This window comes from Rhincodon typus, unplaced genomic scaffold (assembly GCF_021869965.1).
Source record: "Rhincodon typus isolate 14 unplaced genomic scaffold, sRhiTyp1.1 hic_rhity00000660, whole genome shotgun sequence".
Classification (NCBI taxonomy): Eukaryota; Metazoa; Chordata; class Chondrichthyes; order Orectolobiformes; family Rhincodontidae; genus Rhincodon; species Rhincodon typus.
Window position 1 is genome coordinate 25,944 of NW_025966298.1, and position 23,427 is coordinate 49,370.

General features: G+C 37.1%; 1 protein-coding gene across 1 annotated transcript; it reads left to right on the plus strand.

The window, feature by feature from the left end:
- Window positions 1–3,738: 3,738 nt before the first annotated feature.
- LOC125488393 (cullin-1-like) lies at window positions 3,739–21,140 on the plus strand (the record flags this gene model as incomplete). Its single annotated transcript, XM_048621434.1, has 4 exons — window positions 3,739–4,032; window positions 7,980–8,154; window positions 14,496–14,663; window positions 21,090–21,140. Coding segments are annotated over exons 1-4 (534 nt in total), but the record flags the coding sequence as incomplete, so codon positions are not given.
- Between the last annotated feature and the right edge of the window lie 2,287 nt (window positions 21,141–23,427).

A 23,427-nucleotide genomic window follows, 5' to 3' on the forward strand; every position in this document is an offset into this window, starting at 1 on the left:
GGAGTGAGAAAGGAATCAAACAAGGTCCTGACATAAGATAACACCAGTCAGAGGAGATAGACTAATACAAGATGAGCAGAAATTTCTTGCAATTATTTGGAAATGTTAAAGCCATGGTCTTTGGTAGGTTTCCCTCAGCCAGTTGAATCCCACATATTGTATACTCTCCCTGATTTCTGACTAATGTGAAGTATGTGGAATTTATCATTTGATCTCTAATTTTGATTGCAAAATTAGTCTATATTGCTTTTGTTGTAATCCCTGTCTCCACTGCTAGTAACAAATTTCACCAACTTATTTTGATTACATTGTCAAACCTTCATGTATAGAATGAAAGGATACAGACTCCACAGTCCAGCAACCTGCTCTCCATCCCATTCAGTGCTGAAATTGCAGTGTATTGTCCTGTTTCTGTATCTTACTCTGAATTCCTGTGAATTCAATTCTGTGCCTTAATTGTATACTTTGAGAAGCTTTCCAAACATTCTACAATTTACTCTCATGTGGCTCAAATTAAAGAAGTTTGTCAGACAAGATCTTGTTTTGTTTTGACAGTACTAGCTGTTAGTCCTTTATTGGTTCTTATTCTAAAAGTCGATCTTTTGGAATAGATGCTGTTACTTTATTGATGGTCTGACATGGCTATAATATGTTGCTAACAATATTGCAGTCCTTTTCGTATATCCATGGCTTTCTCTTGATTAAATGGCTGATGTCTAGTTAGGAGTCTGAATCCTGAGTGACACATTGTGACCAATTTCAGAAGTGGGATTTACTGCTTGCATTTCGTTAGTATCACTGTGCATTTGGCTTGTAGCAGCTGTTGAATGAGTCAAGGGAGGGAAAATAATTATGTGCATCATATTTTAACTGAAACCCATTGACTGTGTCCCACTTTTAATGCAATATAAAATTGTCTTTATTCTTTTCCACAAAACCACGTGTGAGAGATAAATCAGGAGCCATTTTTGCACTTTTTTTAAAAAGCATTTACATTTGCACTACACATTACAAACACACATACATATCTTAAACTTAAATTCTAGTTTCTGTTCCCATCTATAGGAGCCCGAGTGAATTTTTCACTCATACCCTCCACTTGCATTCAATTTATACATAATTAAATATTTTAAGATTTTTGCCATCTGAATCTGAAGAGTTTGTTCACACTCAGAAAGCCGTCCATGCATTCCCAGCGATTTGTCAGCCTATTTTTGACTGAAATGATGATACGCCTAGGGATTGGCATAAAGTACCCTTGCTCCATTTACTATCTACTGAAATAAAATATATTCTATATGTAAATGCTCTTTAATAGAAGGCAGAATACGGCAATACTTTAGAAATGTGACACAGCTTTAAAATCATCCAATGATTTAATCGTAGAAAATGCATGAACAAAATAGTGTATAGTTTTGATCTTCAGAACAATGAATGTTTCATACATTCATTAAAAAACAATGATTCAGTTTGAAGCTGTTTTAAAAGGCAGTTCACCACGTCTAGCTAAACTAGTCAAGTGAAACTTGACCTGAAATGTTAACTCTGTTTTCTCTCCATAGATGCTGCCAGACATGCTGTGTTTTTCCAGCATTTTCTGTTTTTGTTCCTGATTTCCAGCATCCACAGTTCTTTGGTTTTTTTTTCATTTTAAAAAAAAAACAATTCTTCACAGGCAGGCACATCACTGAGTTAGAGGGAGGTGTTATTATCTTTTTTCAAATTGATTTGATGAAGGCCTTAACCATTTAACATATTTTGTAAGGGGAATAGAATACAAAAGTTGAGAGGTTACGCTTTAGTTATACAGGGCATTGGTGACACTATATCTGTAGTTTTATATACAGAATTGATATCCTTCCTTAAAAATGCATTGGAAGCAGTTCAGAGAAGATATTGTAGACTGGTAACTGTAATGGGTCAGTTGCATTAAGAGAAAATGTATTCGTCCCAAGTTTAGAAGAGTAAGAGGGGATTTGATTGCGACAGAGCATCTTAATTGGGTGGATGTGGAAAGGACGTTTTCTGTTGTGAGAGAATCATAGAACTAGAGGTCACTGTTTTAAAAATAAGGGGTCATCAGTTTAAAATGGAGATGAGATTTTTTTTTCTCAGGATTGTATGACTTTGGAATCCTTCATGAAAGGGTAGGGGAAGCAGAGTATTTTTTTTAAGACAGAAGTAGACAGATTCTTGGTTAGCAAGGGACTGAAGGTCATTGGATGGGTGAGAATATGGAGCAATCAGATCAGCTATTCTACTGAATGGTGGAACAAGCTCAAGAGACTTATTCCTGCTATTAATGGGTTATTTTAACTATTCCCCTTATGAGAAGGCCTGCATTTGAAATCTAGAAAGGAGATCCCATCTGATTCCACAGAATCCCCTTCTGTGTGATTAAATTAGTCCAGCTGGATGTATCAAAAGACATAAGAGGATAGGCAAGATGGAGAGTGAGTGGGTGGGTGGGTGGGGAGGGAGAGAGAAACTGAAATAGTCAAATGGGTGTGAAAAAAATCTCAATTTACAACCTCAGTGATAATTGTTTCCCAACCTTGTAGAAATTCAAATACGATGAAGTGAAATAATATTGACAACTCAGTTGTAGCAATTTCTTACCAATCTCAGAGGGCTCAGGGCTAGGTTTACTTTTGCAAGGCTCTAGGTAGAACTCAAATCATCCATCATTTCATGGTATTTCGAGCACATGCTGCGTCATCATTAATAACTTTGTTTTCTGAGCATAAGCCGGGTGTGAACACTTGTCTCTGAGTGCCACTCTAACAACACTTGAAGCTGCCACCATTCGAAGTAAAGTAACCTACTTGGTTGCACCCTGCCTTCACTGTTTACTCCCTCCACTGCCATCGTGCATCTAAAAAGTGCCCTGCAGCAATTCATCAAGGCTCCTTTGACAACATTTGCCAAACCTGCAGCCTCCATCACCTAGAGGTCAAAAGATGCATGTGAACACTACCACTTGCAGGTTCCTCTCAAAATCACGCAGTATTCTGCCTTGAAACTTCATTGACGTTCATTCACTTGCTGGGTTAAAATCCTGGAACTCCCTTCCTAGCAACACCATGGGTGTATCTGACTCCCTTGACCCCAAATGGACTGCAGCATCACCCCAAGGCCAATTGGGGAAATGAAATGAAAACTGGCCTAACCAGCACAGTTCACACCCCATGATTGAATGAATAAGAGCCCATATTTAAGTAATCCTTTTGGATAACTAATCATGACTTCATATTATCTTCATGAACACTGGCAAAGTTCAATATGTTGCAATTTATTGGTTTTATGCAATTATTTTAAAAATAATCACACAATTGTTTTAAGACCATAAATTTGTCCAAAATAGTTATAAATATTTAATATGTGGCATTAGTGCATTTTATTAACACCACAGGGACCTAATATGATGTCATCAAATAGCATCAATGATTGATATGACAGCACGGACTTAACAAGCTTTGTAGGTCCTGCTGTAACCTGAGACCAGCTTAACAAAACTTCATTATGGCACTTAAATTTTAAATCTAAGGTTGCTAGTTATTTGCTGGCATCACTTTGGTTCACAAAATGTTACAAACTTCAGGTGTTGAATACAGAATACTACTGTTATAAAATGGCATGAAGTGCAGCTTGAGAAAGTATTTTTGCAATATCCAAGAATAATTTTTAAAAATTTGGATAATTTTCTCACTTGAAACTTTTTTTTTAATTACAGGTTGGATGAGATAACGTCCATCTAGTCAGTTTGGTGGAAGTAAAGTTCATTGGAAGTTAACAGCAGGAAACTGAAAGGAGTCTATACTGCTACTTCTCATGGAGGCATAACTTGATTAGCTGTGAACTTTGCTGTAGAAAACTATAAGGAAAACAGAAAATGTCATCAAACAAGAGCCAAAATCCTCATGGGCTTAAGCAGATAGGCCTGGATCAGATATGGGATGACCTTCGAGCTGGCATTCAACAGGTTTACACCCGACAGAGCATGGCAAAATCAAGATACATGGAACTATATACGTATCCTGTTACATGTTCAGCATTTTTGTTAACTGACATCAGTTATAACCTTCTGCTCGCTTACAAGAATTTAAGTGAAAATGGCAGAATGCCTGGAGGCAGAGTTCTATAAATATTTTTTGAATATCTCAAAAATCTATTTGTATAATAGAAAATGTACTATGAAGTAAGAAATGTTTCGAGCTGGGTTGTATTTCATAGCCATTATTAGTAAAACATTAAATTAAGGTATTATTTTAATGAAAAGGCGAAAGGACGAGGGACAGTTTCAGTCTATCCTAGTTTATGGAAGAAAAAGGCCTTCTGTAACTCTTGACGCATTGTGATAAATGTTAACCTTCCTGGGTTTCAGGGAATTGGGCCGGTTAGCCCTAAATGCTAGTAATCCTCTCCCTCTCAAGTAGAGCTTAAAATCTTGGTTGTTCTTGTTTAGGCAAATTTGATCCACGTTGTTAAAGGTATTTAAGTCATGGGATATGGATAAAAATTACAAAATTTAATTTGAAAAAAACAGTAATGCTGTTGATTCTGGGAAATGAACAATTCCCTGTTTTACTATGATTTTTAAAATTCAGTTGTGGAATGTGGGCTTCATTTGTTCGACTAGTGTTTATTGCCTGTCCCTAGTTGCCCTTGAGAAAGGTGGTGTTGAGCTGCCTTTTTGAACCGGTGTAGTCCATGTGCTCTGGCAGAATTACAGTGCTGTTACAGAAGGAAATCCAGGATGTTGACTCGGAAGCAGTGAATGGGTGGCAATATATTTACAAGTCAAGGAGAACTTGTAGGTGTTGGTGTTCCCATGTATCTTCTGCCTTCGTCCTTCTAGATGGTTTTGTCATGGGTTTGAAGGTGCTGCCTAAGGATCTTTGGCAAATTTTTGCAGTGCTGCAATACGGTTAGTACTACCCGGCATCCATGATGGAAGGACTGAACGTTTGTGAATGCAGTGCCAACCTTCTTCAGTGTTGTTGGAGTTGAACTCATCCAAGCAAGAGTGGAATATTCCGTCACACTCCTGACTTTTAATTGGGGAGTCAGGAGGTGAATTACTTGCATATTATTCCTAACATCTGACCTGCTCTTGTAGCTGCTGTATTTATATGGTGAGTTCAGTTTGGTTTCTAGTTAGTGGTAACCCTCAGGATGCTCATAATGGTGAAGTTTGGTGCTGGTAGCCCCATTGAATGTCAAGATGTGGTGGTTCGATCATCTCCAATAAGAGTCATTGCCTGTGCATGAATGGTGATGAATGATAGAATAGCATGCACCAAAGCAGAGTTAAGGGATTTGTGTTTGTGTATTATAATCTGAACTGTACAAGATGTTACTACATCAATGTGATGTTTACAGTATTTGGTATTAGCTGTCCTTGTTTTCTTGCTGAAATTGCCAGTACAAAATAAGATCGTATTTGATTGTGCATCTACATCCATTGCGAATTGGATTAGGTGTATTGTCAACCTAGTTTCTTTTGGATGTGGTCCTGCAGTACTAAACAAAACAATACCGTCAGTTTGTCAGGAATTGGTAGTTGGCCCTGAGAGTAGCTGCCATTGGAAATGTACATTTTATAATGAGGTTGGTGGGAGTGGTGCCATTCTGAAGTTGTGGCAGAGCTTGTTGAATTTTGTTTTTTCTTAAATTGTGCCTATTTTTGATATGTTTGCTTAAGCTGTGCTGCTTCATTTGGTTGTATTCCGTTTTCTAGCATTAATGCCTGCATCTTAATGAGTACATCGTTTTTCAGCAGTGGAGAGAAAAAAACAGTTGGATTGTCAACCTGCTCAGTCTTCACCATGATAACTTGTTAGCATCATTTGAACTAGCTCCATCCCACTGCAATCAGTCAACCAGATCAGTACCTTTCAGCTACTGTCTTACATTTGGTTTTCTCAAGTTGGGTTAGAGATGTTGCATCTGCAACGTTCAAATCTCCACAGATGCAGAAAGACTGAGCTCTTCCAGAGTTCTTTTGTACATTTCGACAGCATCACAATTGCAAACACCAGTTTGTAACATTGTCCTGTACTCTGCTGTGATAATGATAATGAACCTGTTGTTTCTTTGTTATTACTCTATTGAAATGGAAAGCAGCTTCATGAATTTGGACAGGCAGAATACTGCTGTCACTGGACCTAAGCTTCTCCATAGGTAGCAGTGGAGGTGCTCTCTTACAATCATGAATTGACAAGAACTTCCACTATAACACTGGCCTTGCTGTGGAAACCCTAGGACGAGTTGTACTTCGAGTGAGGTGTAACTGAATGTTTAATAGCTTCATAACTGTATAACCAGCCATGCAGTTTACTCACCACAAAATACTGATTTTGTGTTTCTGGAAAATCACATTTATTCAAGTTTTTTTAAGAAAAAAGTTTGAATTTTTTGTTTTATAAGTGTAAATTTGACTTCTGTCTTAATACAATCTCACATTCTATTTGCTTTCTAACAACTTTAAATTTAATGTGAAGAGTTTTGTATTCTTCAAACTTCCCGGTTGTGTGTGAATATTTCCAAAATGAATAGTTGTCTGTCTATTTAACATTGTTGCTGTCTCACAACTCATCCTAATACATTTGCTAGGTGAGAAGAATCAAGAGCCCATTTTTTGTTGCTCCACTCCTTCCTCTGAAAATTTAGACGGATGAATGAACATGTTTCAAAATAATAATACTAGTGGTGCAAATGCTGATTGAAGAAGGGAATGTTTTTTAAAACGGTAACTGGAGAGAATTTTAAATGAATTGAGGTTAAAATTAAACTAATCATTCTGTTTTGTTGGAAGCATGAGCCACCAGTTGTGTGACAGTGTATTCCAAACATTAATTATTTTATCAGACACAGTAGGAAATGCTGGAGAATCTGAGATAACAAGGTGTAGAGCTGGATGAACACAGCAGGCCAAGCAGCATCAGAGGAGCAGGAAGGCTGATGTTTCGGGCCTAGACCCTTCTTATTTTATCTTCAGATTTAGGTTGACATGTAATTTGGTAATTGTTTCCAGATTATTTTATGTACAGCATCGAATGTACTATACGAGGTTGAATTTAAATGGTCGTGAAATAAGCAAGAGACTTTAGGGAGTGTGTTTACAAGATTAATGTACTCTTGGAATTTATTTCAAAGTCTTTTCTTTCTTTTGGGAGCTTATTTTAACTTGTAACAAATAATTGGTTACTTTTTGATTCTGGAAATGTGTCTTCGGTTTAAGAATAAGGGGTGTTTTCAATAAAATAAAAAGCTGCTTCAGAAGGAAAGTAAACAAAGTATTTAGGTCTTAGATATCTGAATGGAAAAGGACTTGTTTCAAAGATCCATCCGTCAGACTAGCTTTTTAGGCATTTGTTGTGGTCATTTATGTTACTTGCACTGATTAGTGTGCTTGGTAATAGTTGTTTTAAAAGTTTTGTAAAATATCAGGAAAGTATTTGAGAACAGTTTTTAAATGCATACTTGTATGAATGATTTATTTCAAATTAAGTGATCACTAGGTAACCAATTTGAAAAAGTTATTAGTGTTTTATCTAGTTCATTCCTGTAGCTAATATATCAAGTGAATATGTTTAGTTTTCTATGTCATTTATATTTGTATTATTTTCGGTTTGCTGAATTAAGATCTTTGAGTTAATCTGTCTTTAAGCATGTTTTAGGCAGTGTAGGATTGTAGTCTGTTATTTGACCTTAATTTCAAATATAATTGTAATCATAATGTATTAGATTTAGGTGCAAGAAAGAATCATAGCATTTAAATGTTCTGAGCTTTGTAAGCCTTCTATGAATGTCTATATAGTGTAAGATCATTTAGGGCTTAAAATGTTAATAAATTTGACTTAAAGCAATTGTATCTGCAAATGAATCTATTGGGATCAAGCTTCACTGGTTAAAGTTGTATATTTTATTAAGATGTAGCCACTCTCTCTTTCTTGCTGCCTTAACTTCTTCTGCAGTCATGTTTATAATTATTGTACCAGCGTCCACCAGTCAAATCAAGCACGAGGAGGAGGAACAGCTGCTGCCAAAAAACAGAAGGGCCAAACCCCAGGGGGAGCCCAGTTTGTAGGGCTGGAACTCTACAAACGTCTAAAAGAGTTTCTGAAAAATTATTTGACAAATCTTCTGAAGGTAAGAGGACTGTTTTCTATACAAAACCCATTTTAAAAAAAAGTTAATTTACAACTGTGTCCTTTTCCTTTAAACCATGCAATATTGAGTATTCAGAACCATTTTTTTTTTAAGCTGATATCCCAAATTTTCGTACAGGGCTCCAAAGTCAGTTTATAATTTGTGGTGAATTTGGGAGGATGTGCCAGCCTTTTAGATGTACTTATTGACTATTGTGGCCTGGAGCTGCAGATTGCATTATTTCAAAATAATCTACAATTGTGATAAACACATGGGCAGCAGACTTTTTGTTGAGAATAGATTGTGGGATGCTGGCCAGGAATGTGTTGGAAGAGCCTCTGCTACTTTAAAACTTGACAAATGATGCAAGTTCAGCAGTGCATGAGCTGAAACATTGATCTTCCCAACAGGAGATTTCAACCCAGCCAAAACAAGATGTCAGGCAAAGATTTGGATAATTTCGAAGTAGTTGAATAGTTGTAGTTGGTGAAGTAATGCTGCATTTTGTCAGTGTCCATGTGGAAACTAAGGTTATTTCCAGATCACTGAGGGACAACATGTAGCTGAGAGAAATAGGAGGGGTCAAATAAACCAGGGAATGCTCAGGCTACGATTAGGTATGTATTGAAGCAGGTATGCAGTTCCTTGCAGCAGGATGCCGATGAAGAGGTTTGAAGGAGGATAGTGTTGTTGACCCTGTTAAAGGCTGCAAAAAGGCATGTAAAAAGGGTGCAGTCATAGTCAGATAGGATATCATTTTGCAATTTTGAGCCATTTTAGTATTACAGCAGGATAAGAAACTTGCTTGGAGAAAAAAAATTTTAAGGAGAAAAATGATATGGGCATAATCTTCGAGGATATGCTGTTTTTTGAGAAGAGGAAGATGGCGAATTTGAAGGTGGTGGGGAAATGGTGCAAAGAGACCCCAATAAATTTAAAATAGAGAAAATGAATCAGAAGTTTGTAATACTGTCTGTAAATGGTTTGAAGCCAGTTAACAATATTTCTAGGAGTTGGATGCTCTTGGCTTGCTAATTATTGCTTATCCCTATCAGGAGGTGAGGAATCTATAATAGAAACAAAAAGCATGTGGAATACCTGACATACTAAACAACACCTTTCAGAGTGAGCAATAATGTAGATGTTTCAGCTGAATGATTTGAAGTACACAGGTTTTTAAAGAGGACTGGGGAACGTAGTGGAAAGTCCTGAGATAGGACACAAGTTAGTTACATCTGTCTGAGGATGGGTCCTTTGCTTCTTACTTCATGCGTTGCGGTCCTGGTCTTTCCTTGTCACTTGCTGGTAAGAGTCTTTCATTTTAAAGCTCATTTAAGCAATATGATGAGAGAAAACAATGCATAAGATGGTTTCCCATTGTCTTCCTGTGTGCTTAAAGGCTCTACAAATCCTCTTTCCATTGATTGCTCACTTGTAAGTAGCAGTTGACCCTTGAACTCCTAGCTCTCATCATTGAAAATTCTCTGATCGTGCTGTTGACCATTGCCTGTATCCCTGACTTGATTCTTACCTGGGCTGGGGTGAGTCATAAGAGGACAGGGGTGACTACTCTCTGAGGTCTGAAATGACCCTGTTAAGGAGTAATTATAAGAGGAAAGGTGATAATAGGGCAAGTAAAGAAAACAAAATTAACATTGGGAAGATGGAAATGGTAATAGCTGAATCATTATTAATGAATACTGACTGGAAAAAAAATTGAAACAATGGTTATAATCTGAAATTCTTGAAACTGTCCAAAATGCCTTATTGATAATAACTAACACGTAGTTCTTGGAACTTCTACTGGGAAACTTATAATGTCTGCAAGCCCAAGGTTTTCCTCGAGTACATTATGATCGTGACTACTTGTTTGTATATCACCAAGACCTTTTCTCACTGTTAGGTGAACACAAAGGCACATGATATTGGAAACAGAAAAAAAAAATCCTCTTCCTCGGCTAAAAAAATTGGTGCGTTTTTTTTTATAAAACTTCTTACTGAAATACATGATTTAAAAAAATCACCAGGAAGCTCAGTTCTCCGACCATAGATATGTTGAAACCACGATTTTGAGACTCATGTATTTGACTAAATGAAGCGCAGGTTTCTTATGTGACTTGTTAAATGCATTGGGGGATTTTAGCTCAGTGACTAGAATTTAGAACTTGGTATCACAAGTGATTTGAGGCAAAGAGCTCAGAAGGTTGCAAACAGAAACCGGATGAGAAAAGGGAATGGAAAGAATCTGAGATTGGGTGGCTGGAATGGAAGTGATTTGTGTGGAATCTAAACTTAGCACATATAACTGAGCTGTGAATATACTGTTTCTTTACTGTGTTTCCTATATAATTCTTGTTTTGTAGTGTAGCCTACATTCCATTATCTGATGTCCGATCATGTTTGTTGAGGGAGTATTGGGAGTCAACCACATATTATGGGACTGGAGTTGCATTCAACTAGACTAAGTGGCAGTGGCTGGTCGGTTCCTTGAAGGCTTGCTAGTTTGCTTCTGAAATTGTGACAGTGTTAATAACACTTCATCTGTTGCCAGGTCACACATTTACCAAACTTATTTGATGCAATTTCACAACCTGCCATGATGAGACCTCGCATTTTTAAGTTGTTAGTCAAATACCATAATCATTATACAATATAGTTAAACTTTTAATCTTACTGCAGAATAACAAATCAGATTTTCTTGGAGTTTGACACATTAAACCCCTTGATAACTAAATAACCAGATTACCCAGTTATACATTTAATTTTTATACTGCTACACGTTGTACTTTTTTAAAAATTTGTCCAGCTTGGTCTTTTTCAGTGCTATGGAAAGGACCTCTCCGTCTAACCATGAAATTCATGATTAAGGTTAAACTCAAAAATCTTAATCTATCTTTTCTTTTTCAGATAACTAGCATCTACTACTTTAATTTAAAGCTTTCCACTTGCCAGATCTAATCTGAATGAACTGACCTGTTTCTAAAAATGGACGAAAACTCTTTAAATGTTGTACACCCTGATTATTTGACGAGGCTATTTAAAAAGAAAATAACCCCATAAACCTGCCCCTTCCTTATCTGCAAGGTTAATGAATAATCTGCTCTCTGGCCTTTGGTAAGATATAATTGGACTATTCTGACTTCAAATAATCTGTTTTGTGTGTCCTCATCCAGGGCCTGCAAAAAGGAATTCCATCTGGTACCTTTCAAATTCCATAAGACTTTTCAAGTCAATTCACAGCCAATGATTTTTGGACTGTAATCAGTGCTGTTGTTAAAAGTAACATAGCAGGAATTTGCACACAGCAAAATCCTACAGATGACAAATGAGATGCATCTTAGTGGTATTGGTTGAAGGATAAATCTTGGCCATGATACCAGAAAAAACATTTGCTCTTTCAACAGTACTGTGGGATAATACGCTCCTCCATTGGAACCATTTTAACATCTTATCTGAATCACATTTTAACCAGATGTGTTTGAGTCAAGGTTTGAACCCACAGCCTTCTGCGCAAGGTGATGATGCCCTAACTGAGCTAAGGTTCTGGCAATTCCAACATTAAAAACTGAAAACCTTTAAGCAATACTTAGCTGATGACACAGCATTTTTGAAGAAAGAAATGATTAATATTTTATGGTGATGATCTTTCATTAAAATTGGGGAGAAGTTAGAAATATAATGGGTTTTAAGCAGATGAAATTCGGGGGTTAGGGGTGTTGAGAATGGGGTGGAAGATGAGAGACAATAAAAACTCTGCTGTGCAGAGTCTATAGGATTGGCAATAAAGACAAGTTTTAAAACAAAATGCATTCAGAGGAGTTATGAATGAAGGAATTATGAACTCTTGATGCCTAACAACAAAAACAGAAGAAAACCTGACTAAAACCAAAGCATACAAAGAATTAAAATAAAATGAGAGCAGAAAGAATAGTCAGAAACTGTTCAACTTATTGTTGAATCTCAAAGACTGCAAGGTGTGCATTCAAAGCATTGAGGTACTGCTCTTTGATTGCTTTAATACATTGCCTTGCATTTACTTTATGGCTAGATCAGTGATGTTATTTTGAGAAGATTACTTAAAATCAGTCTGAAAACCAAAGACCATCCAGCAATCCATTTAGGATGGGTGATATCAATCTCCCAACAGCTATGGAAATGTTGACCTGTTTGGTCTGTTTTCTTATTCCTTTGGTGACTCTTAAATTTGCTGACACCCTTGTCACAGTCACCCAGAAGGAATAGTTCTTCCCTGTCCACCTTAACAAAACAATCTCCCTCTTATAAACTCCTTTTGATTTTATTTGTTCCAATATAAATAGACTCAAGCTATTAAGAACATTCTATCCCAGACATCATTCTGGCACTACTTCAAAGGCACCATGATCTTGTAGTAGTGATATCACTGAACTAATAATCCAAAGGCAAAGACTAATTTGCTGTCAAGAGTTGGATTCAAATCCCACTGTGGCAGCTGTATAAGGGGCTGAGAGAAGTTAAATTCAGTTACGAAATCTGGAATTGAAAGCTAGTGTAAGTCATAGTGACCATGGAACTCATAAAATATCATAAAACCCACCTGGTTCACTAATGAGCTTTTAAGGAAAGGAAAGGAAATCTTGTGAGCACCTGATTTGGCCTACGTGTGACTGCAGAGCTACAACAATGTGGTTGACTCTTAACAGACTTCTGAAATGGCTGCCTTAACCACTTGGTTTGAGGGCAGAAACAAATACTGGCCTTGCCAGCGATGCCCACATCTCATTAAATAACAAATAAAGGCACAGCAAGTTTTTTTTATTACAGAACACCAAAACTATACACAATAGTTTAAGCCAACTTAATATTTGTATCTATAATGTATGTCCCAATTTATAGATGTTATTAGATATTTTATAAGTTTAACTACCACATTCAGGGAGCTATGTATTTGGACCTCCAGGTGTCTCTATTCAGCACACATGACTGGGTCTTTCCGTTAAGTGTGTGATTCATTCCTTGTCTTTACTGTCAAGATACATTGTTCTCTCTTCGTCCACATTAAGTTGCCCCTGTTAACCAGTTGACATGTTCCACCAGCTGTTTAATTTTCTGTGTATCCAGAGCAAAATTGGACCAAGCAATGACTGTGAGCAGGTACGTTTGGCGGATTGTTTAACGGAAGGTGTGCTGAAGAATACTTTGAATGGGAAAGATGAAGCAACCAAGAGGGCTAGGAATCAAAAGTATTCTAAGCTTTCAGTGTATTCTCTGATATGAGATATGTATCCTGTCGGCTCATTCAACAGGATGTTAAAGATTGCACTCTGAAGTAAGAGTTCTGGTGTCCTGGCCATCATTATTTCCTCAATCATTATACAACTGACAGATGATGCTTGCATTATTTACCAATTCAATAATTATGTACATCAAAGTAATCAATTGTGAGCAGTTCTTCAATATATTGTGATATGTTAGAGGTGATAAAATGGAACTAATTTTATTACAAAGCATTACAGTAAACTTTACATCTTAAATTTCTTAATGTAGAAAAAAGCCACATTTATTAACCTCAAAACCTAACAGTAAGTTTATCTTTATTCATCTTCCACAAACCTTGCTGTGAAAGAAATGAAAAGTTACAGAATCATCTCACCTGTAGTGACATTCTGTTTAGTCACCACCTTGATGTTAGACTAACTGTCAACTTGTGGTCTGTTAGTTTTCTGGACAAGAATACTGACTCTTATTGTTCACCATAATGGTCATGCAATAGTATTTAATGCTTCTGGAGTGTTTCTAAAGCTATGATGCCTTTGTTGCAAGGTGAACATTTTAAATGAATTATTGAGCAGTGTATATTGCCTCACCATTATTTATATTTGAACCTTTATGCATGATATATTGGGGCCTTAGGAAGTGTTTTTGATCTCAGCCCTGAACTTTTACATTTCTGACTAAAACTCCTGTCTTTGCGAACAGCACCTCCATTGTATAAGTAGCTATTATTGTGCAGTTGCATGAACACAATGAAAGATCTTTTTTCATCAATATTTATTAGAATAAGTTGGTTATAGGTTATTGTGTTCCTACTGTTAGAAATAACGCTGTAGGCAGTTCAGATCAGATGAGTAATTTGGTTTTTCTTCCAGATGTAACGTGGCTTATTAAAGCTTTTCAAAATTATCTTCTGAGTAAGGTGATTTAAGTTCCTGTGGCATGTAACAATGTGACCTATCTAGATTAATTTGTAAATTCTAAAAAAAATTCATTGTTGGATCAATTTGTAAATATTCTGTGCATTCTTGATTCATGTTGCAAGTCGTTTACAAAAGAAAAAAAGTTGTCTTTCTTTTCTTCCATAGGATGGTGAAGATTTGATGGATGAAAGTGTATTGAAGTTTTATACCCAGCAATGGGAAGATTACAGGTTTTCTAGCAAGGTATTGAATGGAATCTGTGCCTACCTCAATCGACATTGGGTCCGTCGTGAATGTGATGAAGGACGTAAAGGAATTTATGAAATATATTCAGTAAGGAACTGTCGTTTTTCATTTATAAAAATTTATATCTGAACCGGTTGTATTCTTTATGCCTGTTATCATGACCTAGTTGGAACCATTTATTTGATTTTCTAGAATTTTAAAATAAGTGGTCACAATATTTGGTGTTACCTAGATTGTTATGAAAACTTAGTTACTTCAATAACTCTATTCCTGAACATGGTTGATTCTGAAGTGAGTGCACCATTGTATCAAACATCTCTAGAACAAGACTCCACCACTATCTTATCAAGTAGGAATTGAAAGTTTGATGTTACCTCTGAATTCCAGACACAATGAACAATATCTCTTTCAAGAAAAGCTCCTGTAAGAATAAAGCTGTTAGTTTGAAATCCGGTCACTTTATATGTAGGAATGACGTAGAAATGCTTTGTGTCATGTTAATTTCAGTTCACACCGTGTCTCGTTTATTGATGCGTTCAAATGCTTAGCACATCCAGATCAGGTGATCACAATAACTACCTTAATATAGTATTTTTCCTTTTTATTCTTTCCTCACTAATTACTCTGAATATTTCACTTCCCACATCAGGTCATAGAATCATACAGTACAAAAGAGGCCCTTCAGCACTAAATCGGCACTAATCCCACTTTCCAGCACTAGGCCCATCGCTTTCAATGTTATGATGTTTTAAGTGTTCATCCAAGTACATTTAAAAGTTTGAGGTTACTTGCCTTAACTGCATTCCAGACTCCTCCACCCTCTGGGTGAAAATCTGTTTCCTAAAATCTTCTCCAAAGCCTCCTGCCTTTCACCTTAAAAGTGTGCCCCCTTGTTTTGACCCTTTTAAGGAGAATAATTGCTTTCTATCAACCCTGTCCATGCCCCTTGTAATCTTACGCAGTTCTATCAGACCCTCCTCCAGCTTCTCTGATCCAAAGAAAGCAACCTAAGCTTATGCAACCTTTCTTCATAGCTAAAGTGCTCAATCCCAGACCTTTCTTTTACACGTGGGTACTCGAAAGTAACTTTTTGTTAGGGTTGAAGCAAGTAGATTACACTGCTGCTCATGGAACACAGCCATTAATCATAAGCCGCTTGAATTGCACGTAAGATAAAATGTTTTATCGAAAAAAAGCTCTCTTTAGTTTTAAACAGTGCAATCTGAAATGATAACTTAGTTTTATGCAATATTTGTTGACTGAGAGCACCAAAAGCAGTTGAAATATGACATCACAAGCAAGAAATGGCTTAATATATATTTGACCATTCTAAGGGACACAGTAAGATTTAAAACAGTTTAATTGTTGCTGTAGACAGTGAAAAAAGGATATGTTAGCATTGGAGGCAGTTCAAGAGGTTCCTTAGGTTGTTTCCTGGGTTGAAAGTGTTGACTTATCAAGCGCAGCTAAACAGATTAAGGCCTTTATTCATTAGAGTTTCAAAGAATGACAAGTGATCTTATTGAAACAAGATTCCTAGGGGACTTGACAAGTAAGATGTTGAGAAGATATTTCCATTAGTGGGGAAAATCTCAAATTTGCAGATATAGCTCCAGAATAAAGGGACTAATTTAAAACAGATGCAAAGGAATCCCTACTCCTAGAGGGTAGTGAATGTCTGGAATTCTCTACCCCAGAGAGTTGTGGAGGCTACATCACTGAAGATTTCTAAAGAACAAAAAGGTAGATTTTTCAAATACTAGGGAGTTGAAGACTTTGAGGAGCTGGCACAAAAGAGGAGTTGAGGCCTGAGGCACATTAGCCATGACCTTATTGAATGGTAGGACAGACTTAAGGCTGAATGGCCTATTCCTACCCCTGTTTCTTATAATCTTATCAAAGAATAATTAAAATGCCAATGATGACTTTATATCTCTTCAAATTGAATTGCAGTACTGTTCATTCTCATCCGATAATTGAGCTTGGTTAATACTGAAGTTTAAATGCTTTTCTTGGGTACCAGTTCAATTGTTAAGTCTACCCAAATCAAAAAAAAAGGTCTGATTCATCTGCAATAGTGAAAGTAAAGTAAGTTATCCTTGTACTAAGACAAGGGAATGAAATTCATTGTCTGACACTTCCTGTGCTCCACTTGTGGGTGGTGGCTGCTCATGATTGTGCATTACTGATAATGTCACAGGTGTCATGCCATAGATGGAATGAAGTCCCAAGGGGATTGAGATGTCAGTGAGTGTGAGCTCTTGGAGCTGAGCTGTTGATAGGTGTGAACTATAAAGGCAAGTCTGAGTAATGATGATCATGAAACTGCTGATTTGCCACAAGTTTGGTCGGCCCTTCAGGAAAGAAAATCTAACTTTCCTGCTCACTTTTGTGACCCTAATTCTTCAGCAATCAGTTACCCTCTGAAATGGCGTAGCAGAAAAAGCTGAGTAAGCATGGACTACTGGGCACTGAAGTAGGCCTGGGAAATGACAAAGATTTTCCATTCCTCTTTTATTTAGACTTGTATTTCAAATGGTTGAACCGTATTTTTCACTAAAGTTCATTTGTAAATTTCCTGTGTGCTACTCACTGTAATATTGAATCTTAATGATCAGTAATTTCCCAGTTTCCATTATGGTCTGTGCTAATTTAACCAATCTCAACGAGGCAAGCAGTTCATTTTAAAGGTGTAAGGACTTGTAAAATCCTCACTAGATTTGGATACTAGTGCTGTGCTTGGGAGAGCTGTTCCACAGACCTGCTAAGCATAAGTCTAATATTGTCACTTACTTAACCATAACTTACAGCCAATCTCCCAGACACCGCCATCAACATACTTGAATATGTTCTGTCCCATTAACAGGTCAGACCACCGATTTGCCGAATTTTGCGGATTACCAACTACCACTCTGCCTCTTCTGATAAAATTAGTTCTTCTCCATGTTGAAAACTACTTGCTAAAGGCATGGAGAGTAAACTGGGCACAGAATGTACTGTTAGTGAGAGACTTTAGTGCCCATTGCCAAGATTGCCTTAGTAGCACCATTACTGACCCTAGGTGGCCAATTCCAGAAGGACATTATCTGCCATGGTAAGCTGTAGCACATGGTGAGAAAACTAAACATGGGAAAAACCTGCTCGTTCTTTCCTTACCATTCATCCTATTGCATCTGGAATGAGTGCAGCTCTGACATCTCTCAAAGCTTGAACACTCAAGGACAAAACCTGTTTGCTTGGCATTCCATAAGCTCCCTTCAATATTCACTACCTTCACTACTAATGCACAGTAGCTGCAATGTACACTATCTAAAAAGATGCACTGCTGCAACTCATCTAAGGTTTTTAAGCATGATCCAAATTGCTGTCTCTCCTACCGAGAAGGACAAAGACAGTGTGGGAACACCACCACCTCCAAGATACCCCAAGTCACATACCATCTTGACTTGGAACAATATTGCTGTTCCTTCACTGTCTCTGGGTCAAAATCCTGGACCTCCCTTGCTAACATTATTGTGGGGACCCTGCACTTTAAAGACTGCTGCAGTTCACGAGTGCAGCTCGCTGCTACCTTTTCCAAAAATTATTAGGAATGGGCAATAAATGCTGGCCTTGCAAGTGATGCTCACAGCCCATGAACAGATAAAACAAAAATGTATCTTCCCCTTATTGGGTGATCCTTCCATTTATAGTGTGGTTTGCATGATTCAGTGAAGGCCAAAGCATAAAAATGAATTGAATCTAGTATTCTATCTGGGTTTAACGATGCTGCAAGAAGATGCAGTGTGCTAATGGACAAATTGACGAGCTGTTCTTGGGTGGCGGGAGGTAGGAGATATATATAAAAAATACACATAAAATATTTTCCTCAGTGAGCCATGGAGATGTACATTTTATTAATGGTAATTCGATTTAATGGTTGGTTAGCTTGACTTCATACTTTTGTGTCCCATTAATTCAAAGCTAATTTTGGTTGGTTAGCTTGACTTCATACTTTTGTGTCCCATTAATTTAAAGCTAATTTGGCACAGGATTTGACAACCAGAGTGGTGAAAACAAAATGGGTCCATGTGTAAGTTGCACAGCCATGTACACAGACCAGAAATGGTGTTTAAAAAGCACTTGGAAGCATATGAGACATCACTGAATTGCAAATGACTTGTTCTTACCTCACATGTTGCACAGCATAGTGTTTTTGGTTTTCTGTGCTGATGCTAATTCTGAGCATATTGAGCAGAATGCTTTACCACAGAGTTCTTGGGAATTGATGTACTGCACTCAATAGGTGGCAAGTACAAGTGAAATATAGCATGGAACTTGAATGCATGGTGATTAGTTTAACACGTGAGCTATTTAAACTCTACACACACTCTACCCTCTGAGGAAATAAATTCCCAGCTTCGTTTCAGATGAAAGTACCTTACTTTTAAACAGTGTTCCCTAGTTCTAGCCTTTTCCACAAGGGGAATCATTCCATTTGCCTTTCTAATAATTTGCTGAACCTACATACTAACTTTTTTCTGATGCATCTACTTGTGCATCTCTGTATCTGAGTTCTGCAATCTCTCCATTTAAATAATATGCTGCTTTTCTCCTTCCTATCAAAGATGCCAAGTTTACATTTCACACCCTTTGTTGACTGTCATTGTGATTACATTTGTAACTTATTTTTATGTCATCAACACATTTAGCATTGGTACACTTGCTCCGTTCATCCAAATGTAAATAGTTGAGTTCCCAGCACTGTTTCCTGTTGCATCCACTTTTCCATTTGCCAACTCAAAAATAATCCATTCGTCCCTGCTCTTTTTTTTTTCTCATGTTAGCTGACTAATCCTCTCTTCATCCTAATATGCTACCACTTGCACCATGATCTCTGACCCTGTGTAATAATACTTGTAGAGATTTTTCAAATGCCTACTGGAAATTCATGTTAGTCACTTCTGCAGTTACCCTGTAATCCACGTAACCTCTTAGTCTTTTTTTTAGAAGTAATTCCAATAAATTAGTCATACACTGTTTTCCTTTCACAAAATCATGTCGATTCTATGTGATCATGTTGTGATTTCCCAAGTACCCTGCTGAAACCTCTAGAATAATAGATTATAGCATTTTCCCTATGACAGCTGTTAAGGTAACTACTCTGCAGTTTCCTCCTTTCTGTCTACCTTCTTCACTGAATAAAGTACTATTTCTATTTTCCAATCTGATGGGACCTTTCCAGAATCTGGGGAATTTTGGAAAATTATAAGCAATTTGCCTATTATTTCAATGGCTTATTCTTTTAAGACTTTACAGTGAAGCCCACCAAAACATGGGGACTTGTCAGGCTTTCGTTGTTTTAAATTCCTTTTGTCATTTCATCTCATGAGTTAAATTATTTTTAATTTATTTTATTTCTGGACCATAGAGGATACAAATATCTTCACTATGCCCACCGTTTTTAATTCCCAAAATACAGTCTCTACAGAGGACCACTATTTATTTTACTCTTTTTTTTAAAATACCTGAAGCAACTCTTAGTATATGTGTTTCTCCAGTTATCTATTTTTTCAATCTTTTGTTATTCTTTGCTACTTTTTATTATTCTGTTGATCCACTAATCTTAACAGAATTGATCACTTTCTTTCAATGTAACACTATGTTTATATTCCTTTGTTAACCCCAGAAGGTGCTCCTTTCCCCTGGAATTTTTTCTTCTTGTAGGAATGTTTCTTTGCTGAGTTTTATGAAATTTAAAATGGAGTCTTAATTTGTTACTGTCACCTTGTCAATTGGCAGACAATATGCAAGTACAAAGTATTACATCAACTGATTACCCTTCTGAAAGTAATATGTGATATTGCCCTGATGTCATAATGAATTTGGACCCAACCTACATATGATATATACCCACTGAATATTTAAGTAACAAAGAGCAGACATTAATTTGTCATAGAATTTTACATCGCAGGAGCTTACTGTAACTGCATGCTGTTTCCATTCCTGAGGCCTTTGCCAATAAATCTCGTGATTTAATTTTCTCAAGTATCATTTATAACGTTATGAAAGTATCATTTTTGCTGGTAGCCCTATCTTTCTAATTCTCTCCATTTTAAAAAAAAATTGAATTCAATCTAATTGAATTTAATTTGAATTAATGTTCTCTAGTTATTAACTTGTGACCAAAGGAAATAAAGAACAGAATTTGATAGAATTTCTAACAAACATGATTTAAGCACGCTCTGATCTAATGGAAAAACTCAATTTTCAACTCTCAGACCTCATTCATGATATTATAGTGAATCTGAGCCTATCTGAAGAATGTGAGAGTATGAGAGCTATTAGTTTATAAAATAGATATTTTATTTTATGTTGTTTATAAAAACTCTCCAAAGAATATTAAATGTATCAGTTTATTTATTTTTGAACGTTTGCAGAAGACTTGTTACCATTTGGGAACAATGGTTGAAAGCCATTTACTTGTCAGCAATCATTGCTTCACAGTTTTGTTTTTTGTTTTATACCTTACAGCTTGCTTTAGTGACGTGGCGGGATTGCTTATTTAGACCTTTAAATAAACAGGCAAGTATCTTACCATAGCTATTCATTTATCAAAAAGTACAAAAGTTTATTGATCAAATGTTTTTATCAAGGTGTGCCTTAAATGTAAATTTATTTCAAAATGTAAATACCTAGTAAGACTGGTAGAGTTGTTTCTGTTTAACACTGATTTGCATTTTTACAGCTTTAGAAGCCTTTATTGCAACACTGTTTATGTTGCAAAACTGAATTTTGTTTTGACCACTCAAAGTGGGGAGGTGATGGCCTAGTGGTATCAGCACTGGACTGTTAATGCAAATTCCCAGATAATGTTCTGGGCACCCAGGTTTGAATCACGCCACGGCAGATGGTGGAATTTGATTTCAATAAAAATATCTGGAATTAAGAATCTACTGATGATGGTGAATCCAATGTCAATTGTCAGAAAAATCCATTTTGTTCATTAATGTCCTTTAGAGAAGGAAACTGCTATCCTTACCTTGTTTGGCCTTCATGTGACTCCAGATCCACAGCAATGTGGTTGACTCAACTGGGGATGGGCGATAAATGCTGCCTAGCCAGTGACCCCCTCATCCTGTTAATGAGTAAAAAAAAAAGTACAGTGGACATTTTAGCTTGCAGTTCCAAAATGTCTTTTTCAAGAGGAGTGATACTGCCAAAAATGACTACAGATGGAAATTGAGCTGCTTTCTGGAGAAAGAGACCAGCAAATGTCACACCTGAAAATGCAAAGGGCACCTCGGCTGCAACCCTTCAAACAGAAGAGGCAACTCAAAACAGACTGTACTGTGATTTCTTGTGACTATGAAGGTGATGAGGGACTGATGACCCCTCTGCTCAACAGCAAGCTGGCCCCTGAGGATTATATCCCAAACAACAGAAACATCTTGTTTTCCTTCCCTTTTGAAGAATGCATAAGGACAAGAGTCATAAAGCCAGTTTCAAATCTGCTGGAGCTTGCTAGTGGGACTGATTTCTCTGCATCAATGGATTAAGTTATCCATTTGTAGTAGTCTGGGTTCAAGTGTTAGTTTGCTGTGAAGGCCATAGTCAAAGGGGAGACTTGGGGAATAGATCTGTCTGAAAGGAAAAAGAAGCCTTACTCTGAGTGCTAGCAGTCAGCTAACTAGCAAGCCAGATAAAAAGAAACAGGACAGCAAAAAGTCTATCACCCCAAATACTGAAATTCAGTCGTGATTGAAAGAAATGAACAACTGACGCTCAACCTACGTGCAAAACCAAGCGTCTTAAAATTAACTGTTCAATTATCATTGTCACTATTACCGCAACTACAACTGCAACAGCTGCAGCGTTCATAATATCTGCTCCCCAAACAACTGAAAGACCCATCCATTTTTTTTTTAAACGTTTTAACCTTTTGGAGTAATCTTTTATTTCTACCCTGCGTGTATTGCATTTCCCAATTCTTCTCACATTTAATAATAAACTCATTTTTCGTTAACTCATGAAAGCCTGGTTAAATTGGCTCCTAAGTTCGTTAGATCTGGGAGAAATATATCAATAGGGGAAGGGATCTACTTTTAAGTTAGCTTTGTTGTGACCCACAGAAGGGGAGGTGAATAAAGAAGGGGGGCCCCAGTTCATCCCTTCTCACCCAGAAGCTTAGTGATTTTGGGTATTTTATCCGGAACTGTAACAGATTGGTAAACCTCGCTCGTGGTCTTAGCGAAACAACCATTGCCCGCCAGAGGAGAACACTGAACAAGAGTTGTCCACTTTGCAGTTAGAGACTGATCTGTCATTTAGTGTGAGCTGTGGCCTGACTTTCTTTACTTTCTGCTTGTGGTTACTTTCTGTAATGATTCATGATGTTTTAATGATTAAATGTACATGGATTTCTGAGCCTAATTGAACTTCTGTTATTTTTAACTTTTGACTATTTGGAAAGTGCCCAGTTCTACCCTTTTGAGTCAAAGGTGGATGATCTCCTGTTTGTCTACATTGAGTTCACAGGCTGAATTTTCCTGTGGGTTTACAACCCTGACATTGGGGCTAAACATGGATCTTAAGTCTGCTGGAGCGACTTTACGTAAAGGATACTTAATTGAGCATCTCCATTATTGCCAACCAGTTAAAGCTGACAGGTGAACCAGGGAAGTGATAGGCCCTGTAGGAGGGTTTACAACAGTGTCTGTAGGGAAGACTCGTCAAGAGAAGTGAATGCTGATGTAGAAGAGGAAGACCTAGGGGTGCTCCTACATGTAGAGTACTGTAAGGAGCCTTGGTGTGGAGAGTTGACCCCTCACATGTTTTGTTCTCAATGCTTTGCTCTGTTTATTGATGTTAT